Source organism: Somniosus microcephalus, chromosome 12 (assembly GCF_052327205.1).
Source record: "Somniosus microcephalus isolate GS21.2 chromosome 12, FLI_Smic_1.0, whole genome shotgun sequence".
NCBI classification, from domain to species: domain Eukaryota; kingdom Metazoa; phylum Chordata; class Chondrichthyes; order Squaliformes; family Somniosidae; genus Somniosus; species Somniosus microcephalus.
In genome coordinates this window covers 133,851,353-133,878,654 of record NC_140998.1, presented here as the reverse complement: position 1 = coordinate 133,878,654, position 27,302 = coordinate 133,851,353, and the positions used below count along the sequence as shown (strand labels likewise).

Genomic DNA, 27,302 nt, shown 5'->3' with positions numbered 1-27,302 from the left:
TAGAGAATTCCACAGGTTCACCACTCTCTGGGTGAAGAAATTCTTCCTCATCTCAGTCCTAAATGGCTTACCCCTTATCTTTAGACTGTGACCCCTGGTTCTGGACTCCCCCTCCATCGGGAACAGCCTTCCTGCATCTAGTCTGTCTACTCCTGTTAGAATTTTATAAGTTTCAATGAGATCCCCTCTCATTCTTCTAAACTCTAGCGAATATAAGCCTAATCGACCCAATCTCTCTTCATACGTCATTCCTGCCATTCCAGGTATCAGTCTGGTGAATCTTCGCTGCACTCCCTCCATGGCAAGAACATCCTTCCTTAGATAAGGCAACCAAAACTGCACATAATACTCAAGGTGTGGTCTCACCAAGGCCCTGTACAACTGTAGCAAGACATCCTTGCTCCTGTACTCGAATCCTCTCGCTATGAAGGCCAGCATACCATTTGCCTTCTTAACCGCCTGCTGCACCTGCATGCTTACCTTCAGCGACTGGTGCACAAGGACACCCAGGTTTCATTGCACTTCCCCTTTTCCCAATCTATTGCTGTTCAGATAATAATCTGCCTCCCTGTTCTTGCCACCAAAGTGGATAACCTCGCATTTATCCACATTATACTGCATCTGCCATGCATCTGCCCAATCACCCAACCTGTCCAAATCGTACTGGAGTTTCTCTGCATCCTCCTCACAGCACACACGCCCACCCAGCTTTGTGTCGTCTGCAAACTTGGAGATGTTACATCTAGTTCCCTCGTCTAGATCATTAATATATATTGTGAATAACTGGGGTCCTAGCACCGATCCCTGCGGTATCCCACTAGTCACTGCCTTCCACTCGGAAAAAGACCCGTTTATTCCAACTCTTTGCTCCCTGGCTCAATGGGTGGTAATGAGAAAGGAAGTTGGTTGCTGCTGCCTTACCCCGATAAGCCATCCTCCCCAACAATATCCAAAGCGGTATATCTGTTTGAGAGGGGGATGGCCACAGGGGACCCCTGCACTACCTGCCTGCACCTACTACTCTGCCTGGCGGTCACCCATTCCCTTCCTGCCTGTGCAACCTTTACCTGCGGTGTGACCAACTGATTAAACGTGATATCCATGACTTCCTCAGCATTGCGAATGCTCCAGTATGTATCCATTCACAGCTCCAGTGCCACAATGCGGTCTGCCAGTAGCTACAGTTGGATACACTTCCCGCACGCATGATCGTCAGGGACACAGGAAGTGTCCCTGATTTCCCACATAGTGCAGGAGGAGCATGCCACGAGGCCGAGCTTTGCTGCCATGACTTACCCTTTAATTAATTTTAATTAAATCAATACCACCAATTATACTACAATTAAATGATCTACTCAAGGGCCCTTGTTTCCTAGCACTCCCCACTACACAACAGAGACCTTAGAAACTATAACCACAAAATTAAGATCTTCTAAACTTTATAAACTATGAACCTTAACTATCAAACTATGGAGTAGTATAAATACTCACCTGGCCGTACTCACCCAATCAGCTGCTTCCTCCTGTATGAGAGATCATACGGTACCCATTCTTGGCATTTACTGGCGAGGCTCACACATGAATAAAGGCCACTTTGGTGAGGTGAGGGAGGGCTACCAGCAACCAGAAAACAGACCCCCAGACAATGGTAATGGGAGGAAACAGGAAATAAATAAGAAAAAATCTGAAAGTTTGTTCACAATGCTGAAAACGTCAGATGTGTCAACTGAAAACATCTGTTGATAAATTAGGCAAATTCATCAATCGATGTCCGGCTTTGTGACGGGATTTCAGGCACCATGTCGGCAAGACAGGTGTTGTCTTTACATGTATTGATGAATATCTTAACGGTGCAAAATGAGTCCAGAACACACAGTTACATATGATCACACAAGAGTGTCAATTTGCCGCAGTTGCACTTTAGCTAAAACGGAATTGCTGAAGGAATAATTTTTGGTTTCTTTTTAGGTGCCAAAATGATTTACGTGCCTGTGGAGAACACGATGGAACGCCTTACACTTCCTGAATTTGAGAAAGCTTGTGACCCTGCAGTGACCATCCAGAGCAGTAAAATTGAGTCTTCCCTATAAGGATGCACAGAAAACAATGAAAAGTTCATAGATTCATTTCAACTATCTGTTTTTTACAAAATGTCACTTTCTTATATACTCCCTATGTCATATAACACGGACTTGACTTTGAAGTGGTCAAATTTAGAAAGATAATGAACTGAATCAGAAGATATTGCAGACCTGTACAGTGTTTGAGGATATTTATGTTGTTAACTTTCAGGTTGGCAGGCTGTGACTGGGAGGGTACATCAAGGATCAGTGCTTGGGCCTCAGCTATTTACAATCTATATTAATTACTTAGATGAAGGGACTGAATGTAACATAGCCAAGTTTGCCGATGATACAAAGTTAGGTGGGCAAGTAAGCTGTGAGGAGGATGCAAAGAGGCTGCAGAGAGATATAGACAGGTTGACTGAGTGGGCAAGAACATGGCAAATGGAATACAATGTGGGGAAGTGTGAAGTTATCCACTTTGGTAGGAAAAACAAAAAGCAGAATATTTTTTGAATGGTGACAGACTGAGAAATGTTTGCATTCAGAGGGACCCGGGTGTCCTTGTACATGAATCACAGAAAGTTAACATGCAGGTACAGCAAGCAATTAGGAAAGTAAATGGTATGTTAGCTTTTGTTACAAAGGGATTAGAGAATAAGAGTAAAGAAGTTTTACTACAATTATACACAGCATTGGTGAGGCCACACCTGGAGTACTGTGTACAATTCTGCTCTCCTTACCTCAGGAAAGACATACTTGCCTTAGAGGGAGTGCAGCGAAGGTTCACTAGACTGGTTCCTAGGAATAGGGGATTGCCCTATGGGGAGAGATTGAGTAGACTAGGCCTATATTCCTTAGAGTTTACAAGAATGAGAGGTGATCTAATTGAAACATATAAAATTCTTAAGGGGCTTAACAGGGTTAGTTCTGGAAAAATGTTTCCCCTGGCTGGGGAATCTAGAACAAGGGGTCACAGTCACAGAATAAAGGGTAGGACATTTAGGACTGAGATGAGGAGAAATTTCTTCACTCAAAGGGTTCTGAATCTTTGGAATTCTCTACCCCAGAGAGCTGTGGATGCTCAGTCGTTGAGTATATTCAAGACAGAGGTCGATCAATTTTTGGGAACAAAGGGAATCAAGGGATATGGGGATAGTGGAGATGAGGTAGAAGATCAGCCATGATCTTGTTGAATGGTGGCGCAGGCTCGAAGGGCCACATGGCCTACTCCTGCTCCTAATTCTTATGTTCTTAATTGACAGTGTATTTTTTCTCCCACATTTCCCCTTTACTTTAGGTGTCAGGCGAGGCGCAGTGGTTGCTCTGTTATCTCAGAAAGTTGTGGGTTCAAGCCCCACTCCAGTGATGAGCACATTATCGAGGCTGAAGGAGTACCAACTTTTCAGATGTTAAAATGAGGCCTCATCTGCTCTCTCATATGGACATAAAAGATCCCTGGGCACTATTTGAAGAAGAGCAGGAGAGTTATCCTGGTGTTTTCCTCAATATTTACCCTTCAACCAACATCACTAAAAAAAAACATGATCTGGTCATTTAACTCACTGATGCTTGTGGGGCCTTGCTACGCACTAAATTGGCTGCTGCATATGTTACAGTGGGGACTACACTTCAAAAGTACTTCATTGGCTGTGAAGCATTTTGGGATGTGCTGAGGGCCTAAAAGGCACTATATTAATGCAAATGTTTTCATACTGTCTTTTCCATGAGTCCATGTTATCAGTGTGAATGGTGATCAAAAACCTCTAGCCAGCCAGGGTGCAAATTTAAAAGTGCAAAGAACATCTCAAGACTGGGTGGATGCGGTGAGGATGTTTCCACTGATGGGTGAGACTAGAACTAGGGGGCATAATCTTAGAATAAGGGGCTGCCCTTTCAATACTGAGATGAGGAGAAACTTCTTCACTCAGAGGGTAGTAAATCTACGGAATTTGCTACCTCAGAGAGCTGTGGAAGCTGCGACATTAAATAAATTTAAAACGGAGATAGACAGTTTCCTAGCTGATAAGGGAATAAGGGGTTACGGGGAGAGGGCAGGGAAGTGGACGTGAGTCTAAGTTCGGATCAGCCATGATCCTATTGAATGGCGGAGCAGGCCCGAGGGGCCGTATGGTCTACTCCTACTCCTACTTCTTATGTTCTTATGTTATGTATGCGGCAGCTTGAATGTCCCTAGATTATCATATTTTGAATTCTTTAATACAACTGAAGGAAAGCAGAAGGTGCTTTAATGGGACAGCCATTTCTACCCTACTTTACATAACTGGGGTTGCCAACTCTGGTTGCACATATTCCTGAAAGTTTCATCACATGACCGCCCATGCTCCACAGTCCCGCCTCTACCAACATGTCCATCCTCGCAGCGCACCTTCCCAACGCCAATTGAGAAGCGAACAGACTCTTCATTACCTGATTAGATGATTCTCAACTTCAGTCAACAGCCCTTATTCCAATCTCCAATGTATTTTTAAAAAGTTACTATTTGTTTAGTGTACTGATGATTTTTCTCCAGGTTTGATCGCAGCAGTGCCCTGGAGTTCAGTCTTCAGTCCTGGAGGGTTGGCCACTCTATATATCTGCCACAACATACATAATGGTCCTTTTCCATTCTACAGTTTTATAATTAAGACCGGCCATGGGATTTGTTATCCCACGATGAGTTCCTCAATTTTTTTGTTGGCACTTGGGGAGTGCAATTTCCCAAAAATCCATTTTGCCCACCCCATCGTCCCCAATCTGTCGGTGCACAGCTTTCCGGGCCCTACCTGCTCATGAAATGTCAATGTGAGTGTGAGGTTTCTGCTCAAGCCTCTGAAAAGGCCAATGAAACTTCTGCCAGATGGATTTGAATGTTCCTGCCAACAGCTAGAATTATCTTGCACAGCTGAACTGTCAACATCACATCAACAATTTATTGCCCTACAATGTTGCGCACTTTTTTTCCATAACTAACCACTTGCCTTATCCACAAGGCATATTTGTAACCAAGTAGAATGGTAAATAGTGAAATGCAGGCACCAGTTACTTTGCTTAACTGAATACGACCGGTTTTCCTGGGGCTCATAGAAACCAGCCCGAGGTGTGGGCAACGCAGTCGAATTGCGATGCACCTGACATCACTTCTCTGCACCCTAATTTCCTCTTAAGGGCTAATTTGCATGTCATGGGCGTTACATAGGCAGGTGCTCAGGCCTTCCACTGGGCACAGTCGTGAGGGCATAAGAGATTAAAGCACTGCTGCAGCCTTTAAAAGCCTATGGTTACTTAAAAGGGGCTGGAGACTCTTGGAGCTTTGGGAGAGCCAGTGGAGGGAGCCATAAAGCCTGAGCCTGGGTGTGCATGTTGAAACCTACAGCTGCAGACAGAAGGGATTTTTGTCAGAAGATCCTTCTTTAAAGTGGCAGTGCAAAGCAGCAAGATTTTGTGGCAACAGTTTAAAAAACAGTTTGCAATCCAAAGAGGGTTAGTCACAATAAGAGGACCCTGCTTTGATGCCAAGGCCATTGAGCAGCTGGTGCAGGCAATAGAGCAGAGGGGGAGCTGCCCTACTTCCTTGACATGGAAGGAAAGTCATGAAGGCAAAGGCACACAGGGCATGGCAAGAGGTGGCCGAGGGCATAAACACCAGCAGCACCGTGCCACGGACATGGGCGCAGTGCTGAAATAAGTTGAATGACCTCATCAGGAGGGGGAAAGTAAATGTGAACCTTTACACTAATTTAAAAATGCCCAGGGGTAATTTTCACCTTTACCACTTGGGCGGTTAACTGGCAGACCAGATCTAATGGAAATGAAAATTGGGTGGGTTCTATAATGGACGGGTGATCCCCTCTGCCAGTTTACCACCCAACGGGTGAAGGTGAAAATGGCCCCCTTGTCGGCCATGTGGCAACTACCTAGTATTGTCTATCACTCAGTGTAAAGAGCCAGTTAAAATAGCATCATGTAGTAATGGTTGCAATCTCATACACAATAGGAAATGACTCTGTCGTTACAAACCAAACTCACTGCAACAAGTATTTGCAAGGAACATAGCAACTGGAGTGGGCCATTCAGCCCCTCGAGCCTGTTCCGCCATTCAATTAGATCATGGCTGATCTGTACCTCAACTCCATTTAAGTGCTTTTGATCCATAATCCGTAAATACCCCTATCTAATAAAAATCTATTGATCTCAGTCTTGAAAATTTAAATTGACCCAGCATCCACAGCCATTTGGGGGAATTACATGTTTCCGGTACAATTTGTGTGGCTCTGATTGGCCTATCTCTAACTTTAAGATTGTGCTCCCTTGTTCTGGATTCCCCCACCAGAGGAAATAGCTTCTCTGGGCTCGATTTTCCAAGCCCCGAGGAGGCGGGTTTGGAGGCAGGAGTGGAGGGAAAATTGCAGAATCGGGGGCAGGAACCCATCCCGCCCCCAACCCGCCTCCATGCCAATGTCCCAGGAGGCTGGGACCCGACCTGTGCTGGGAGCCGCCTCCCCGAAGCCGGAAGGGGATTAGTGCCAATTAACTGCCTGTTAACAGGTAGTTAACAGGCAGTTTTTTGCCTAATCCCTATTTTTAGCCCTGAAGTGTGGGCTTCCCGACTGCTCCGAACCACGCCAAGTTAGCGAGGCGGACCGTGGGTCTGCAGGGGTTGGAGGGGTCGAGATGTCCATTGTGCAGGCGAGTGATGGGTGCATGTGTGCAGAGGTAAGTGTGTGAGGTGAGTGTAAAGTGTTTTAATAAGTTTTACTTACCTTTACTTTCTCCTGCAGACTTCCTTCCTTCAGTTCTCAGGAGTCCCTCAGCCCACTGGCACAGAAAGCAGAATGGCCGCTGAACTGTCAAAAGCTGCAGCCTCTGCTTTCTGGTCTGGAGAGCTCTCTAACTGAGTCTGAGTAGAAGGACTCAAGTTAGAAGACAGATTGTCAGTGTTTGACAGATTCACAGAGCTGTCAAACGCTGATTTTTCATCTGTCAAAAGCTCTTGACAGATGAAATGTCAATCGCTGACGTCACCAGTAACCAGGTATCCCTTAATTGGCCTGCTGAGCCCGCTGGGCGGGCTTAACAAGGTCAATCAAGGGAAAATAGTGTGGGTTGGCCACAAGTCGATGGAGGCGGGACTACAACCCAAAAAGTGGGAGTCCCGCCTCCAAAAGCTCCCCATTGACAAAATCCAGCCCTTTGTGCCTACTCAATCAATCTTTTTTTTTTCATTTTAAACATCTAAATTAGATCATCCCCTCAACCTTCTAAACTCAAGGGAATACAACCCAAGTTTATGCAACTTGTCCTCAAAATGTATCCCTTTAACCCCTGATATAATTTTGGTAAAAATGAGCTATACCCACTCCAAGACCAATATATCCTTTCTGAGGTGCGGTGCCCAGAACTGAGCGCAGTACTCCAAATGCGGACTGACCAAGGCTCAAGCATAACTTCCGGCCCTTTGTATTCCAACCCTCTTGAGATAAAGGCCAACATTCCATTAGTCTTTTTGTATCTGTGCACTAGTTTTTAGTGATCTGTGCACCTGGACACCCAAATTTGTCTTTCTCAGATCCAAAGTGGATGACCTCACACTTTCCCACATTGAACTCCATCTACCACAGTTTTGGCTACTCACTTAATCTATCTATGTCCCTTTGTAACTTCCTGCTTCCATCTGCACTACTTACTGTTCTAAGGCTCTAATACAGCAAAGATCAGTAAAGCAGCAGCACAGTAACTACAACTACTTCAGAATGGAATGTGGAAAAGCACTGCAATTGTTGTGGGGGGTAATGATGCTGCAGTAAGTCGTTATATGTTTCGGCAGGAGAAGGTGACATTTAAGACAAGGCAGGCCACAGCTACTGGAGGAGGACCTGCTACAGTTCAGGAAGTCACTCCATCTGAGGAAAGACTAGTAGAGTTTCATCAACGCAATGAGAGAGATGGCAGGAGATGGTGAAATGGCAAGTTCCCACTCAGGGTTTATTGTTCTCTTTCCTTCCCAGTCCTGGTTAATGCAACTGAAATTGTCAACTTTCAGGACCTTCCCATGCAATTATGAGTGATGATGAAGCTCCTGAATACACATTCACCTAAATATTAATTTACCTTTATATTTGTCCCTTTTTATGATCTTCCCTGGAACATTCAGAGGCCAGACCCTCCATGGAGCCTGCTAGGGGCAACTCATCAGGCACCCCGTCAAATTTGGCATGCAACAGCCCGAGGAGGAGGTGAGCAGTTGGTGATGGAGATAAAGAGTATGAGGGGAGCACTAAGCTGGAATCATTGAACACTGAAGAACAGGAACATTAAGAGAAGGTGGAAAAATGGGAGGTCCCTCGTTGGAGTACAAAGGAGCCTCCTCCAGCAGTGGAGCCAGATCTTCATGACCCTGCATTTGTGAAGAATGCTTTCAGTGCCTGATAGACTGTGGCAATGATTGAGTGATGTGCCTGGCAGCCTCACACCATGGGGCAAGTGTGGCGAGTCCACATCCCGCATGTATGAGGTGCTGATTTACAGTATTAAAAACATGCAGATATCCTTGGAGCCAGAGGCAGCTACATGGCCATCTGCTGTGCCCCCTTCCCGTCCCCTCTCACCCCACATCCCAGCAGCTGAGTCTTGTTGTCAGCTCAGACTGCTGAAATACAGGCCCCCTGATGCACTGTGGCAGACTGTATGGACAGGTTCACAGAAGACGTATCTCACACAAGGAGGAAATAATGCCCAGCACGCACCATGGCAATCCTGTCATGGAGCAGACCTATGGGCAGAGTGGCAGAGGCGCTGGGAGAAAGAGATGGTTGGAACAGACTGTGGACATTGCTACTCTCTCCTTAGATGGCTCCACTTCCACAGCTATCATTCACTCACCCCTCCCCCACCAATGACAGTGCAGGAGCCTAACATCAAGCAAAAGCAAGCGACCCCTGCATCAACAGACATGCTGAAGCCTGAAGCCAGCCCATCTGGTGTGCAAATTCACAGAGCGACAGCCACTTTTGACCTCGGAGCCTGATAGTGATGCACAGCTGCCCATCCTCCTGCCTCGGGAAACCATTTAGACAAAGCACCACATCAGTTCACCGAGCACAAAAGACACCCACTGTTAGACAGGGGAAACATCACAGTGAAAGGAATTAGAATGATTGTGAAACACTGGAATTCTGTGAAATAAATGTTTTGGATCCTGATGATGCTTCGTGCAGAGTATTTTTATAAATCCAAGCAATCAGGTTTCTGCAGTATGTGTAATGTTGGCGGAAGAGTTATAAATGGATAATGGTTTGGCTTCTCAAGAATGTTTTATTGTACAAGGAAGAAGCGATGAAATGGTTGAAATGGTCCAGAGACTGTCTCCATGATAAGGTTTTTCAGGATGGCTCTATCAGTATAAGCTTCATTGCCTTCTGCTCTCTCCACCTCCTCATCTGGTGAGTCATCCTGAATCTCCTATGCCTAATCCACTTCTGCCTCCTCCAGGTAAATGCCCCTGTCAATAGCCAGGTTATGGAGAGCACAGTAGGCCACGATGATCCTAGAGACCTTTGTAGGATTGCACTGCAGGACTCCCCCTGAATGATCCGAATACCGGAACCTCTACGTCAAGATGCCAAAGCTGTTCTCCATGGTGATTCTGGTGGAAGCATAAGCAGCGTTGCTGCAGTCGATGGTGTATTTAGGGGAGTCGTGAGACACAGCAACAATAGGTAGCCAAGGAACCCTAGCAACCTGCCCTTGTATCCTAGCCCTTGGGGGATCATGGGTTGACGACAGATAAAAGCAGTGTGTGAGCTGCCAGTTAACCTGGAATTCACCTGCATTATTTCATGCCAGTGATCCGCACGCTATTTGATTTTGATTGAATAGTACCCCTTACAATTCATGTAAGGGACCCTTCTATCTGTTGGAGCTCACAGACTCTCACGGGTGCTGTCAATTACAACCTGCACCCTTGGCAAGCTAGCAAGATGATAATAACCAAGGAACACGCTTGCTCCACTGAAAAAATGATCTAGTCATTGGACCTGACAAAAAGGGCATCAGTGACCTGGTTGATGCATCTATGCACTGCCAATTTGCTGATGCAGCCAATGTACCCTGAGGCCCTCTAAAACCCTCCAGTGGCAAAAAAAATGAGTGCCATTGTTATTTTTACAGGCACTGAAAGGGCGGTGGAGGCTTCAGGTCCCTTACCAGCAGGTGACAGAGATCTCGTACTAACTCTCTGCCAAACTGGAGCCACCTTAAGCATTGCACCACTTACCATTTGTATTATACAAATGTATTACATTAAAAACCTCAACAAATGCCTTATTCTCAGCTCTACTGTGAAATAGGCTTTTAGTTTGTTTAACTTAATTTTCACGTGACTGTGAGTGGCGCAACAAACCTTCACACGGGATGGGGGGGGGCCATGCATATGGTCACAGGGAATAGTGTTTGTTGGCCAACAAAACAGAGAAGATAGTATGGATCATAGACAACAAGTGAGTGCAGGAAGGACAGGACTGAGCACTTTATTAACTGTTTAATTGCTCTTAAAAAGGTAACATTCCTGGCTAGTGAACTGTGCTGGCAACAACTGGCAGGTATGTTAGAGGTAATGATTGCACAAGAAAAGAACAGTACGCAACAGGCAAAGCTATTAGGAAGGAAAGAACTTGCTTTCATATAGCGCCTTTCTCAACCTCAGGACACCCCAAAGCGCTTTACAGCCAATGAAGTACTTTTGAAGTGAAGTCACTGTTGTAATGTAGGAAACGTCAGCCAATTTTAGCACAGCAATGTTCCACAAACAGCAAAGAGGTAATGATCAGATCATCTGTTGTAGTAATGTTGGTTGAGGGATAAATATTGGCCACGACACGGGGGAGAACACCCCTACTCTACTTCAAAAAGTGCCATGGGGCCTTATACAGCCACCTGAGAGGACAGGCGGGGCCTCAGTTGAACATCTTTTCTGAAAGACGGCGCCTCCAATAGTGCAGTACTCCCGGCACTGAAGTGGGACTTGACCCTCTGATTCAGAGGCGAGAGTGCTACCACTGAAGCAAGTCTGACAGCTCAGTCTTCTCACATCCAGGACTGTCTGGCTTCTGTGCATACATGCTGAAATCTTTAAAGGAGAACAATATTATATAGATAACTACTGTTAATGTAAAGTACTTACCCTCTTACAAGTCCAAAAGCCTTTCATTTTTAATAGAACAAACTTTTAACGGTGGATAATAATTGGTAGTCAAAGGACATCTCCATGAAACCCTACCAACTAATGCTTCATTGAAATGAAACAGACCAGTGTTAGTAAAAATGTTAGGTAGGAGCTCCACCTGGAGTACTACTAATCTTCAGTGGATACCCCCAATAATTAACTTGATTAATGTTCTTACTCTACTAGTGCAAGCAATTTGCTGCCACGTTATACATACGTCAGATTTACTCCCCGCAAATTTGGTGTTGACCTTGGGAATTCATTATAGATGGTCACAAACAATTTAAACATTGAGAGAGCAGATTCCTTTTCTATTCAAGAAATTCAATGAGTTCACAGTGGGGGCCTGCAGTGTAATGTGGGTGCCAACTATTGCATCCTGAACTTTGAGGAAACCAATACCATGATAGAACCGAAAGGCCCTGTCATACTGCTGCCAAGGAGTCATCCCAAAAGTGGGTGAATTCTCCAGCTCTCCTGAAGATGGTCTCAATGATCTGGCGAATGCAAGTCTGGATGCATGGATCATGTTGCAGAAGTCCCATGTTGCAGCTTGCAAGGAGTACAACATAACAGCTGAGAGCTGTAGTGACATTGACAGTCGGTGGCAGCAGTTGACCTGGGCTGCAGGTCAGTGTGCAGGAGCTGTCACAGGTCATTCCAGGGCTTCCTTTCTGAATCAAAGTCTGCAAAGGCACAGCTCCTCACATGGTTTGTCATATGGTTTGTCAATGTTCCGTAGACATCTGGCCCGATCTCCATTAGAAAAATTGCTTTTTTACGTTCACAAATCACTTTATTTTGAGCTTGAACATTCTCATCTGCACCTTCGGTCTCAATAATGTTATTGGCCTTAAAAAATATCTTCATCCACTCAATGTAAGAACTGAATGGCTCGCGACTCGGTCATACATGCCGAGGCTTCCGATGAATCCTGTAGGCGTGGCCATGGTTGTCCCGATCCCGTTGAACAGTGACTCACCTGTGAGAATCAACGCCGCTGTTGCTGTGTATACATACCCGCGAAGGCAAAGCACAGACAATTCTGGATCAGCATTAACAGTAAAGCATCACAAAAAATTCAGTTTAGGTGTCACAAATTCACCTTAAACTTTTCCACTCAAAGGTTGAACACTGTGTCCTTCCAAGATCCCTAAAAATGGCTTTGGGATCCCATTCTCATTGCCAAAAATGTAATATATGTGAGTAGAACAAATGAAGGACAGAGACATGATGAGTTGATAGTCAAGGTGCTTGTTTACTAGGCCAGAGCGAACTGAACATGCTCATACTAAACCATGTGATAAACCATGTGATAGTACATTGCACTCACCCATTTCTTCGTAAGATTTACAGGGCCTTTAAGCTCATGATGGGGGGCAATAGCAGGTTGGCCTCATCGTTCTTTGATGCTGCCACGTTCTCTTTTGCTCCCTTCTGGTCTCCTTTTGTTCATTAAGATTGCATATCGAGGAATCTCCATAGGGAAACCTATGCTGCTCTATAGTATGTCTTACTATGGGTAGGGGTTGAAAATTTGCTGGGGAGTCACTTGAACGGTCGGCCTAACTTTTATTTCACCAATGTTCAGAGCAGGGGCCTGCGCATATGTTTAAGCCTGGGCACACAGAACTCCAGTCTGCCCTTGTACAGATCCAGCATTGTAACTCAATGCTGCTGGCTGGCACTACTCTGAAACAGGTACTGGTGTTAAACAGGATATAGGGCACATAAAATGAAACAACAGCATTGCATGATCAGGAAAAGGTCTTGGAAACCCGACAGAATATTTGGACACAGGACACCCAAGACGATTGCAAGATGATGTTGTCTCATTTGGTGATATAAGAAATGTAAAAGCATAGAACAAGAACCGGCCATTCAGATCACAAAGCCAATTTCTTCCACAACTCGTGCAAACTCTCTGCTGCTCACCTCTGCCCAGTCCACTTAATCTCCTCAAATTAAGGGTTGTGCAAAATTTCTCCCTGTTCCCCATCCCCCATAGTTAATTCAATTGAAACTCCAAAATATCTATCTAACCTTACATCCTACATTATTCATCCCTGACAGTCACTCAGCTTGGTGTAATGTTCTATCGTCGCAGCAGCACATAAGCAATTTTCTTCCGTAGACTATCTGAGCATCTCTATATGTACTTACCCTTCTGACCTCCAATCTTGTTATATTTTTAAAAGATTGAATTAACACTGCTTTAACTTCTTTTGCTGTGAGTTTGTTTTATTTATTCACTACTGTGAGTGTGTGTGGGGTGTGGGGGGGCGGGTGGGGAGAAGTTAATTTTAATTATCTGGGCCTCATGGGCTTTTCAAATGCCTCAAAAATCAAAAGAGTCAGCTTTATAAAAGAAAATGTTACTCTTACTGTTAGATCCGTGGTTCAGTGGATAAATAATTACACGGATGCTGTACATAAACAAACAACAGGTCTTTACTGGAGGAGGGTCATCTCTAGACTGGGGTACAGAGGCATGCGCACAGCTTATATACCGGTGTGGTTACTGCCGGTACTACAGTATACAGGAGCTGTAAAAAGTAGTTCTGACTTAAAGCACATACACTACAATTCCTCCCTTTTTAGATTAATAATACCCCCTTAATATTCAAATAACAATTACATTTTTACATGTACATTTAATAACAAAAGTCCATTTATAGATTCAGTCTTTGGGGCGGCTTCCTGACCCTTTCGGGATAGCGCCTTTCCGGAGGTTCTTGTTCTTGGTGCAGAGGCGATTCTGACCCCTTTTCATCGGGTAGTTCATCGGGTTCCACTACTACTGGGTCTGAAGTAGATGTTACCGGTATGTCAGGTTCATCCCCAGGTACTCGAGACATGGGGTTGACGCCTTCCTGTGACGCTAAGATCTGATCGACGTGGCGTCTCACAATGTTCTCCCCGACATCCACTGTGTACATTAATGGCCCCTGCCTTGTACATATCGTTCCGGGTTGCCACTTCTCTGTTCGATAGTCACGGGCCAAGACTGGTTGCCCTACATTGAAACTCCTTGTCGGCTTCTCGTTGATGTGCTGGAATTGTTTGTCCTCAACATTTCTTTGCACATTTGGTCTGAGCAAGTCCAGACGAGATCTCAACCTTCGGTTAAAGAACATCATGGCCGGGGTCTGGTTGGTAACTGCATGTGTCGCGTTTCGGTAGGCTAATAAGAAATTGTCCATCTTATGCTGTAGTGGAATTTCCTCGTCGCACATGGCCTTTATCGCCTTCTTAAAGGTTTGTACGAACCTCTCAGCCAATCCATTGGTGGCTGGATGATACGGGGCGGATGTGTAATGCCTTACCCCATTCCTTTTCATGAATTTTTGGAACTCGTCGGACACAAACTGTGGTCCATTATCAGAGCAGATCTGCTCTGGCAAACCGTTTCTGGCAAATATGGTCTGTAGGACTGCAATCGTTTTCTCTGTAGTGGTTGAAGACATCTTTATCACCTCAGGCCACTTTGAATGAGCATCCACTGCTATTAAGAACATTGAGTCCATGAATGGACCAGCGAAATCAATGTACACCTGTTGCCATGGAGAGGAGGGCCACTCTCATGGGTGTAGAGGGGCATGTGGTGGTGCATTTTGGACCTTCTGGCATCCTAAGCAGCTCTTAGTTAGGTCTTCGATTTGTTGATCGATTCCCAGCCACCACACATAAGCCCTAGCAAGGCTTTTCATTTTTACTCCCCCCAGATGACCTTCATGTAGCTCCTTTAGCACTCTCTCCCTTAACTTGGGTGGAATCACCACTCTGGATCCACACATCACTGTCCCCTGGCACACTGACAGCTGTTCTCTTCTGGATGAGAATGCTGGCAACAGTGAGTCGCCATGTGTTGGCCATCCCCTCACCGTCAATTCATATACCCGTGACAGCGTCGGATCATTGCGGGTCTCCTTCTCTATATCCGCATTTGTTACTGGCAATCGTTCAATTATCGACGAATAAAATATCTCAATAGGGTCCACTGCTGGTGCTTCCTCCACCATAGGCAGTGGCAGGTGCGATAGCCCATCAGCGTTCCCATGCTGTTTCGTGCCTTTATACTCGATTTCATATTGATTCGCCCCTAGAAACAGGGACCATCTTTGTAACCGCTGTGCAGTCATTACTGGCACGCCCTTCTTAGGATTAAAGATGGAGACAAGTGGTTGGTGGTCAGTCAGCAAGGTTAACTTCTGCCCATGCAGATAATGGTTGAATTTTTTTACTCCCCATACTAGGCTGAGGGCCTCCCTGTCAATCTGGGCGTAGTTGCGCTCGGCTGAGGTTAGTGACCGAGGCGCAAAGGCCACTGGCCTCTCCAACCCGTCTGTGAATTTGTGCGACAGCACCGCTCCAATGCCGTAGGGTGATGCATCACATGCCAAACGAATTGGTAGTGCTGGGTTGAAATGGGCCAACACCTCTTTTGATGTGATCAATTCTTTATACTTCTGGAAAGCTCGTCTACGTTCGTCATCCCACTTCCATGGTACCCCTGTTTGCAGTAGGGTGTTCAGCGGGTGTAGTACTGTAGACAAATTTGGTAAGAACTTGTGGTAATAGTTTACCAGCCCGAGGAACGACCTCAGTTGTGACACATTTTCCGGTGCTGGAGCCTTGACTACTGCCTCAATCTTGTCAGGGGACTTATGTAACCCCTCTTCATCGATGACGTGGCCGCAATACGAGATCTGTTTCTGGAAAAACTCGCACTTGTGGCGATTAGCTCGTAGCCCATATTCCTTTAATCTGGCAAGCACCTTCTCCAAGTTAGCGAGGTGATCACCGTCATTTTCGCCCGTGACCAAGATGTCGTCCAAATAACACTAGGTCCCTGGAATCCCTTGCAGGACCTGATCCATCGCCCTTTGCCAGATAGCCGGAGCCGAGGCTACTCCAAACACCAGCCGGTTGTATTGATAGAGACCTTTATGGGTGTTGATCGTAAGGTAATGTTTCGAAGCTTCTTCTACCTCCATTTGCAAGTAAGCCTGGGCTAGATCAATTTTGGTGAAGCGTTTACCACCAGATAGCGAGGCGAAAATATCCTCAATTCGTGGAAGCGGATATTGCACCATGTGAAGGACTGGGTTCACTGTCACCTTAAAATCCCCACAGATGCGGACCTTCTTTGGTTCCCCAGGCGTATTACTCAACGACCTCTTCATTACAGGGACGATGGGTGTAGCCCACTCGCTCCAGTCCACTTTGGACAGTACTCCTGAACGTTCCAACCCTTCCAGCTCTGCTTCAACCGCTGGTCTGATCGCATAAGGCACTGGTCTGGCCTTCAGAAACTTTGGGCTTGCATTATCCTCTATTTTAATTGTTGCTGTTATTCCTTTTTGGCCTCCACCTTCAGTGCCTGTATGGAATGCCAATCTAAATGTATCTTCCGGATCCACTCACGTCCTAGCAGTGGTGGTCCTCCATTTGGCAATACATATATATCCATTTTAGGTATTTCCTGACCTTTATATGTCACTTTCACCCTTAATTTTCCTTTGGGGTAGACTTTTTGCCCCGTATACGTCTTCAAGACAATCTCTGTAGCTTTCAAGGGTATGTGTGAAAATAGCCGCTTGTAGTCTCTTTGATTTACGACTGTTAGAGCTGACCCTGTGTCCAATTCCATTTCCACTTGGACTCCGTCTATCTTGAGTGTAACCCAGATAGTCTGGTGATCCTCTATTTCGGTTACATTATGTAGTTTCAGACAACCCAGCTCCTTGCTTCCGGAGTCTGTGTCACTTTTCTGTTCGTCTGAACCACTGTCCATCACCTGGTGTACCTTTTTGTACTTCTCCTGTGGAGATTTCTTACTGTTGGTTTTCTTCCCAGACCTGCAGACTCTTGCTATGTGTCCTGCTTTCCCACGCTGTCTGCACACTTGGTCCTTGAACCAACAATCTTTCTGGTCATGTGTTGTTCTGCCGCAGCGATAGCACTTCCCTGTTCCATAGGTCATTTCGTTGGTGCCATATTCTTGCGGTCTCCGTTGTACCTCTGCAGCGCCCCTTGCGGCTGCTTCGTGTGATACTGCCATATTGAAAGCTTTGTCCAGCATAAGGTCCTTTTCTGATAGAAGCCGTTTCTGGGTTCCTTCACTTTGTAGCCCACACACAAACTTGTCCCTTAACGTGTCTGCTAGTCCCGCTCCAAACTGGCAGTATTTCGATAGCTTGTGCAGTTCCGTTAGGTACTCAGCATTGCTTTCGTCTTTGTGTTGGTCCCTTTTATGGAACTTAAATTGTTCTGCTATCAGCAGCGGTGTGGGGCTTAAGTGGTCCTGTAGGATTTCTACTATGCTTCCAAAATCCTTGTTTACCGGCTTCTCTGGGGTTATTAGATTTCGCAGTAACCCATAAGTTTTTGCACCCATGGAATTTAACAGAACCAGTGCTTTATTAGCATCTGGCACTTCATTCGCCCTGCAGTACACCTCAATACGTTCCACATATGTCGCCCAATCTTCGACTTCATTGTCGAACGTAGAGATACTGCCACTCTTCGGCATCCTTGGTTGTGCGTTAACTATCACCAATGGCGCCTCCCGCGCTTCCCCTTCTTCTCCGCTGGCACAAAATGGCGTCTCCCGCGCTTTCCTTCCTTCCCGCGCTCGCCCGTCTTCTCCGCTGCAGCTTCGCAAAATGGCATCTCCCGCACTCTTCCTTCTTCTCCGCGGCTCAATGGCGCCTCCCGCGCTCTCCCTGCTTCTCCGCGGCTCAATGGCGTCTCCCGCGCTCTCCCTGCTTCTCCGCAGCTCAATGGCGTCTCCCCTTGCTTCGCCCCGCGGACCTTGATCAGCCCGTGATCCCTGGCTGTGCTCTGCGCGTTCTTCTCTTGATATTTGTCGACGCCGCTCAGTCTATAACCTGGCTGTTTCTTACCCTCTCTCTCTCCGGTTTGCAGTATTTTTTTTTTCTCGACGCCGCTCGGTGATCAATCCCCGGCTGCGCCCTGCTCTCTTCACCCTCTTTCTTACCCCGTCGACGCTGCCCGGCTCTCTCTCTCTGCCGTCGGTCGGCTCCAGCCGCCGCTGCTCGGGAAGGGTCTGCTCTGGACCTGTCGTCGGTCTCTTACTGCTCGTTGTGGCTGGGGAACCAAGCCCGGCTCTCCACAGCCTCCCCAGCGAAGTTGGATCTCTGCCTGACTGCTGGGCGGTTGCTCGCGGTCGACGCCCGTGTTCCTGGACTCGACTATTTTTTTCTTTTTTTTTATGTTGCAGGTAGATTTGCATCAACACTCGTCGCCACTGTTAGATCCGTGGTTCAGTGGATAAATAATTACACGGATGCTGTACATAAACAAACAACAGGTCTTTACTGGAGGAGGGTCATCTCTAGACTGGGGTACAGAGGCATGCGCACAGCTTATATACCGGTGTGGTTACTGCCGGTACTACAGTATACAGGAGCTGTAAAATGTAGTTCTGACTTAAAGCACATACACTACACTTACCTCGGTCCCTGTGCAGGTGAAGGTGCTGCCTCTTCTGGTCTTGGCCAGCCCAATCATCCAGGGTTATACCTGCTGACTCAAACAGAGTTTGGCAGATGGTTGCCCCTCCCCACCCCTTTCCGGCCAAATAGGCTGCAGGTTCAGGAAGCTCTGATCATTGAGATGACAGGGTCGCAGGTCTAGCGCCTCTCTGCAACAAAGTCGCGCTCTCACTAACTGCTGTGGTATAAGGACTCACTTGCCAGTTAAAATAAGAAAGTTGCTGTTGTGGCCTGATTGATTCGTGGCTTGTTGGCGAAGGCACCCACTGCCTCTCAATCCCAGGCTGGATGATTTTATAGCCCAAGTTGTTCCCATTTGAAATACATTGATAGTAGGATGAAAGAGGATGGCGAAAATAGATTTGGATTAAATATTATCAAAAGGATTATTTATTATGTTAAAGGCGCTATATAAATATATAAGTTGTTGTCATTGTTATATCACGCCTTAGGACGTCCCAAAGCGCTTTACAGCCAATGAAGTATTTTTGAAGCGTAGTCACTGTTCTAATGTCGGATATGTGGCAGCCAATTTGTGCACAGCAAGCTCCCACAACAGCGATGTGATGATGATCAGGTAATCTGTATTAGTAGTGTTGGTTGAGGGATAAATATTGGTCAGGACACTGGGGAGAACTCCCCTGTTCTTCTTCAAAATAGAGGCCATGCATGGTCCCTCTAACTTTTTCCCCCCCGTTTAACTGGCTGCGCAGTCCATTCAAATTTCGTGCATGTATGGTTTCTTCCATGTAAAAGTCAGTGAGCGGCCTGCACAGGACCTCCAAACCGCCGCACGGCCACATGGCCACGCGGGAACCTTGGTGCCATGGGATCATTTATGTCCAACCTGAAAGGGCAAATGGGGCCTCGGTTTAACCTCCCATCCAAAAGATGGCACATCCCTCAGCATTCCCTCAGTACTGCACCAGTGTCAGCCTAGATTTTGTACTCAAGTCTCTAGAGTGGGACTTGAATCCATAACCTTCCGAGACAAGAGTGCTACCACTAAGCCAAGGCTGAAATTATAATGCTCTACTTTAAGTTGCTACTGAAATGTTACGATGAATCTGTTGTTGGGGACAAGCGGGTACACACCCCGGCCTAGTTATAAGCTGGCGTTTGAAGCATGGGTAGAAAGATCAAAGTGACAATATAAACCGTCAACCGAGCCCCAACCGCAACAAAACCGTCGGCGACCAAACCACCACCAGAAGAACAACTATTCCTGCAAGGTGAAGTACCCAACGAAAGACTTTACTCCCTATTCTCTAACGGAGGAAAAGGAGGGTATTTTGCACAGACGACTCCATCGCCGCGCCCTGTGGCCACGTGACAACGGCAGGCCCCAAAGGACAACAAGAACGAACGCCAAGACCACAACCGGTTTGCTCTTCCGAACCATTGCCTACTGCATTGCACCCCTGTTGCCTGTGTCCTGCCATGGTCGCCAGGTTTCGAATTGTCAAGGAAACCCCATTGGTGAGCATAAATCCCTGGCCCCTCATAGCTTAATCTAGTTAGGTATTGGGGGTGGGACAAGGGTAGGGGGATTTTTAATGTGTTTGTTCCCTCGATGTGCCGTGTGTTCCCCATTCCCGAATAAGTGTAATTTTATATGCCTGTAATTATGCTAGTAATTCTCAGTGTTGTGATTTTATTGTGCCTTTAATAAAAATTACGGTTTTCTTGTACCAAACCAGTTGTCTACTCTTTTTTCTGTATCACCGCCTGTACCTAAGTCCGGTGTCTAGAACCCAGGGGTGTGGGAGCGATTCGAACCACTCAGAGACAGTCAGGGGCAGAGCTGACTGGGCACTCGCCACCCCCTACAGAAATGGCGACTGCGGCAGGACACCGGCAACAGGGGTGCAATGCAGTAGACAATGGTTCGGAAGAGCAAACCATGATGGAGGAAAGGATTTCTGATTATGTGTTCAGCAAGGTGAATATCACAAAGAAGTGGATCACCAATCTGTTAAAGGCTGAGCATCCGGTAGATGCCGCAGCCAAGTGGACAGAAGGGAAGGAGCACAAGAAATCCCTAGAGAAGGCAGTCTGGCTGATGTGCTTCAGAAAGCAGGTCCAGCTTTTGGACAGGCTCGTTGCAGCACAGGCAGCCGAGATAAGGGAGTCAGCCCTGGAGGTCCAGGACAAGGCTCTAGCAGGGGAGAAGTTACTGGTAGCATTGCAGGCCCTGAATCAGGAAAGGGTACAATTAATGGGAGAACATAAGGCCAGGTTAGAATACCTACAGTGCCAAGTCACCGAAGCCAAGGGTAATGAGTTGAGGTTGCGGGAAAAGAACGCCCGCCTAGTGAGACAAGTAAGAGAGCAGGAGGAGAAAGTAAAAGGAGTAAATGCAGCTTATAAGTTGGCAAGCGAACAGGGGTTTGAAGATGCAGATCATGGCCCCTGCAAGGAGCAGATAGAGAATCTGAGCCTGGCTCTAAGGAAGGTAAAGGGCATGGTGTGCCTCATAAGCCCAAAGGCAGGCCAGGCGGATTTCACAGGGAACGAGGGGAGAACGGTTCAGACACCACAGGTAGTGCCAAGGGGCGACCCGGTTGAGGAACAGGAGGTCCCGCGACTACCACCTGTAGCGCCAGGTTTTAGCGAGGTCTGGCAGCAAGGGGGGGTGAAGTCAGGGGTAGAAGCGGAGGTGGAACAACCCCCGCAAAAGAGGCTGGAAACAGGTCCGATGTGCCCAGCCCGGCATCGGAGGTTCGGCCCACCCGTTAATGGCGAGAAAGAGGGACCCCTCCAAAACCAGTTCATATTACCCTACAGCACCCAACAGCTTAGGGCTATGGTGAGCCATATCCCAAAGCTCACCGAAAAGGGGGACCCCTCAGTCCACTTCAGGGAAGTGGAACAGGTTGCCAGCATCAACGAATGCGATGATGCTGAGCAGGCTAAAATGCTGCTGTTCTCTTTGGAGAGTAAGCTCCTCCAATCCCTCTCTGACGAGTGTAAGAGGGGGCAGGGCGGGTATGATGAGCTCAGGGATGAAGTTCTGGAGGCCATGGGGATGAATGAGGGAAGTCTTTTCTCCCGTGTGGAGAAGACAGTGCAGCTCGCAGGGGAAATCCCGCAGGCTTTCGCGGACAGGTTATGGCCGGTATATAGGAGTGCCTGTACAGGGGCACCTAACCGGGCGTTCCTGGACCGGGATCACCTGGCCCACTGGCTCCGCTGCCTGGTGGCAAACAGCTTGCCACAGGTCTGGGCCAAGGCAGAAGTCTGGTTCGACCCATGGAATCCCCTGACCACCGAACTTACGGTGATCAGACAGTTGACCCTAGCCTATAAGAACGGTAGGGGAACCGATGCACACCCACCTAAGGGGAAGGTGCATGAGGTAAAACCCGGACAGGGCAGGGAGGAGTGGCATCAGGAAGGGAATAACCCTTCGAGCACAAAGCTCAATTGCTACGGGTGTGGGAAGGATGGACACTGGAGGAAGGAGTATAAAAACCCTTGGAAAGATAACAAAGGAAAGAATTCCACAGCCCCAGCCCAAAAGATAGAGGCAGGGATCCCTCCCGCCGTGGTCAAGTCATTTTTGGACACCATGAGGTCCCTATGGCTGGCCAAGGGAGAGTAGCAGCCGCTACCGGTGCTCTGACCCCATCCGCCCCATCCAACCCATAGCCCTGACTAGAACCGGCGCAGCCTGTCGACCTGTGTCCCTTTGAAAACGACGAGGGTAGCAGGCTCTGTGTTAAGATGCGGGTGGAGACGGTGCAGGGGAGATATTCGGTGGACACTGGAGCTTCCAGCACGGTGGTCCATTCAGAAGACCCGACCAATCCACCCAGGTCTAACAAGGTCCCATTTAGCCTAATGGGATTTACAAGGAACGAGCAGGCTGGGAAATGGCCAAACCTTTGGCCATAGATTTAGGATCCCTCCCTACCACGTGGGAGGGTAATCAAAGGACCAACGAGGTGGCCAAGCAGAGGGCTAGGGAAGGAGAGTCTTGGGACCCCTACCGGACAGGTTCGGTAGCCGCAATCCGGGACAAGGGAGGCACACAGGGGGTAGCTTTGGCCGCGGACCTAAAGCAGGTCCAAGCCCAAGATCCAGTCCTTAAGGCCGTCCCGGTAAGGAGAAAGAATGGGGAGTCCATAGAAGGCCCGTTCAGGGCAGCGGACAAGACTTTAAGGCAGGCTGCTAGTTACATTAACCAATGCAAATTGTTTAAGCCCGAGAAAAGGGAACAGCCAGTTGGGGCAAGGTCTGAGGATAGAAATCCTCAGCCTGCAGCGGGAACAAGTTCACAGACTGCACAGGCAGGCGCTGTGGCTTGTTTAAGGGGAGGGCCATCCCGCCCACCGCTTGGGACACTCCCCCACTCTTCTGGGATTCAGATGAGGAGGGACCCGAGGGCAAAGACCCCGCCCCTGACCCAGGTTTAGAGGAGGAGGGACCTGAGGGCGAAGACCCCGCCCCGACCCAGATTTGGGACCTGAGGGCGAAGACCCTCAGCCCGCAGCGCCAGGCTGCGAAGAGTTACCTGTCCCTAGCCCAGGTTCAGAAGAGGTAAAGCCTGAGGATGAAGATCCCCAGCCAGCAGTAGTGGTAAGTCCACAGACCGCACCAGAGGGGGCAGTGGCTCGGGTTAAAGAACCACCAGCCAGGAAAACCCCACCCGCCAAAGTCCCCAGAAGGTCCCCACGAACGCCCCAGCCAAGGAAACCGTGGTCACCGGCTCCCCATTTTAAAAGGTCAGCCTCCCGAGCCAGGGGTCGGTCTGAGGGCAGAGGTCCCCAGCCAGCAGCCATAGGCTGCGAGGGATCGAAAGTCCAGGACAGTGCGGCCACACCGAAGGGAGCGGTGTGCCGCAGCCCAAACAGGAATTAGGCTGGCCGCCCAGAGACGGGCGGCAGATGTACATAGTTTACGTAATTTTAAGTTTGGTATTATTAAGGTTGGGTGTTTGGTTTAAGTTTAAACGAGGTGATGGGTAGTTTAAATAGTAGTAGTTTTAAGAGTGTTTATATTGAGTCGAGGTCGCAAGACTCGACTATGCTTCACCCAAGCCAGAGAATCTCCTCGGGACCTGGCTATATGTTCTTGTATCTCTTTGCAGAGAGGATTTCAAGATGAAGGGGGGCGTACTCCTACTCACCCTGATAGGAATGAGCATTGGAAAGCGAGGTGACGTGGAGGAATCCCACATCTATGGGTGCTCAGGAGAGAGAGCACCGATAGTTACCGATGGAAGTGGCGAACGGGATGTGGAGGAGCTCGCCGTTTACTTCCACGAGGGAAGGTGGCCAGGGTGGCTGGGGTCCAATTCGACTCAGTACTCCAGCCAGACCGGGTTCACGTATGGGGAGGCCTCCCTCCTGTGCCCCAGGGTACAGGTCATTACCACAAAGGTCAGCGTCACCGTAGGGAAACGTGTATGTTTAACATGCAAGGGACAAATTCCTTTGGATAGGTGGTGGTGGCTCAGAAAACTGAGCAAGGATATGGGAATCCCCGCAGTCAGGTGGGAACGGTTGGGGAACAATATCCACCGGACAATTACAGGGGCTCACGGGGGATTGAGTGTGTGCTGGGACAAGTGGTGGGAACCAGATCAGGGGATTTATGTCTGTATGTGGGGGTCAGAGAAGATCTGTCCCTCAGGCATATCCATCATTTTCCACCAGCAGTGGCAGGATGCCAGGGAGAGGGTGGAGTGGGATTCCAGCCTGAAGACGTGTGCGGTTCCATACTCCCCGATCCCAGTGAATGCCACTGAACTTGTAACCCGCCCCCAAAAGCCCCTGCCCATGACCCAGGCAGCAAGGCCACACAGGTAGGGGTGCCCTGCCACCACCAAGGGACCAGGGAATGGGCTGGTACTAGTGCCTACGGAACAGGTGCTATACCAAGGGGTACACTACGCGGTAGCCTCCGTGATTTTAAACCTCACCGAGGTACACTTACCGGAGTGGTGCCCCAAAGAGACAGAACAGCTATAGCAGGCCCTGTTAAAAGAGATGTTTAGGAAATTCTACGAGTTCGATTTTGCCAATGTCGACAAAACGGAACAGTACACTGTTGTGTATGTAATATGTGTGCTACTTTAAACCTATGGACAGGACTGCACTACTTGTAGGGCGTAGTGATACGCAGTACCACTCCTGGCCATAGGGGTATAAATAGTACTGTGGGTACTGATCTCCCCTCAGTTCCCGCCTGTGGGCATGAAGTAAAGACCTACGTGTAGTCCCTACCTCCAACCAGTAAAGACCTGTTTGAGTTATACGTTTAAGTCTTTGTGTTAATTGTTCAATACAATACACATACTTAACACTGGCGACGAGTCAGGTTCTTACCCTGCGGCAGTTGAAGAGAGGTTTCAAACCTCACCACCCCACTAGAAGCGACAGGCTTTAGGACTCTGAAGCCTCCATCAGCGACTGAGCACTGGAGTGCAGCAGCCATCCTGACAGCTTCCAGCGACTGACAGAAGTCTTTCTGCAGTTTCCTTGTTCAACCTAGGTGGTGGGGTAAGCCGTGCAGCATTGGCTGCAAAGACAGGGCTGGGGAAGTCGGAGGAGATAAGGGCCATCGATCGCGATCGGAGATAAGGCCGGGCCGCTTTCAAGTGCGAGGCGCAGCGCGGGCCAGCGATCGGGACCAAAGATAAGGGCCGCACTCGGACTGAAAGGCGCGGCGGCTGCAGAAGCTCAAGGTGCGAGAGCCGCGGTGCACAGCGCGGGCTATCGATCGCACAGAAGATAAGGGCCGAGAGCCACTTCGGTCGGGAGCCACTTCGCGATCCAGCGATCGCATCCGCTGATAAGGGCCGCACTCGGGCGATCGCGGCGAAGATAAGGGCCGCACTCGGGGGCTGAAGGGAGACGGCGTCGGGGGACGGGTGAAGACCGCCAAGCGCGGGAAAACCGCCATTTTGTGGGCGGAGGACGACGGCAAGAGCGGGAAGCCGCCATCTTTGATAACAAGTAAAGAAAATAAAATCTGAGAAATTGCAAATCTACAATGCCTAAACACGGGAATATTAGCACCTTTGATAGTGACCTCGAAGATTGGGCCATATATGTTGAAAGAGTAAAAAATTATTGTAAGGCCAATAAAATTCGTGACCAAGATAAAGCTCTAACATTATTAAATTTAATGGGTGCGAAGACATACGGGCAATTGAAACACCTGTTATCACCAGATGAACCGGCGGATAAGACGTTCGATGAGATTGTTACTGTCCTGAAAGATCATCTAAACCCCACGCCGCTGATGCTAGCGGAACGATTTAAATTTTACGACAGAAGGCAGCTACAGCATGAAAGCAATGCTGAATATTTGCTGGAATTGCGTAAATTAGCGAAATATTGCCAGTTTGGAACGGGACTGACAGATGCACTACGAGACAAATTTGTGTGTGGTTTATTTAAACAGGATACACAAAAGCGACTGCTCGAGGAGAATGAGCTGACGCTTGAGAAGGCGGCCACTATGGCAGCAGCACATGAAGCCGCAGCGAGAGGCACGGCAGTAATGCAGCTACGGTCACCGGAGCTCAGTGCACACAAATTGGGTGTGAGTTCTGGCAAATGTTATCGTTGTGGAAAGACAACGCATGATCAGAACCAGTGTTGGTTTAAAAACCAAGAATGTAGAACTTGTGGTAGGCTTGGACACATAGCTAGAGTATGCAGGTCAGGGAAGAAGACCAGCAACAAGAAGTCACCGCAAGGAAAATACGCAAAAGTACACAAGGTGGCCGAACAGGAGTCCGATTCAGACGCTAGCAGTAATGAACTGGCTGGCTTAAGCAGTATTGAACTGGCTAGCTTAAGGGTACTCAACGTTGGTAAGGGTGCAGACCTCCAGACAATTTGGGTCACTCTTCAGATAGAAGGAGTCCAAGTAAAACTGGAATTGGACACTGGATCGGCATTGACGGTCATAAATAAGAAAGATTATGGAAGGTTATTCCAACATATTCCCCTACAGGATACGGAGCTCATATTGAAAACATACACGGGGCAAAGAGTGTACCCCATCGGGAAAATTGAGGTCACAGTGGTCCACAAGGGCGAAGAAAGTCAAATAATGGACTTATATGTGCTATCTGAAGGAGGTCCTCCACTACTAGGACGGGAGTGGATTAGGAAAATGAGTATCGACTGGCATTTCCTACAAACAATAACGAGTGAGAACTCGGTGAACATAATCAACCCAGACTCTGAAACTGATGATGGTAAGACCAACCCGTGTGCAAAAGACAAAGTTTCAGCACAGAATTCCACTGAGATAGAGAATTCTGAGTCTGTCCAGTCTACTGACATGCACATTTCTGAGGGACACCGGGCTCGAACTCAACTCCATTTCAAACTGCAACAGCAATTAGAACAAATGATTCGCCGTTTTGAGCAAGAGATGAATGCGACGAAAGAGTTCTTTGATATAGAGTGGGAACATCTGGAAAGACAACAGAAGCAGCTGCTGGAGCAAATGGAGCAGGAGCACACAAAACGT

At 47.9% G+C, this 27,302-nt stretch overlaps 1 protein-coding gene across 2 annotated transcripts in view; it reads left to right on the top strand.

Moving 5' to 3' along the window:
- Window positions 1-13,509, top strand: part of slc10a1 (solute carrier family 10 member 1) — a 71,726-nt gene extending 58,217 nt beyond the window's left edge. Inside the window, exons 5-6 of one of the 2 annotated variants that reach the window (XR_015080304.1) lie at window positions 1,969-8,029; window positions 8,218-13,509. Coding sequence is in view for 1 of the 2 variants with exons in the window: in XM_086003598.1 (XP_085859724.1) it covers window positions 1,969-2,090 (122 nt within the window). In the remaining variant the exon portion in view is untranslated. Of the gene's footprint in view, window positions 1-1,968 lie in introns of both variants that reach the window. The other variant, XM_086003598.1, reaches the window with a different exon arrangement.
- The last annotated feature ends 13,793 nt before the right edge of the window (window positions 13,510-27,302 follow it).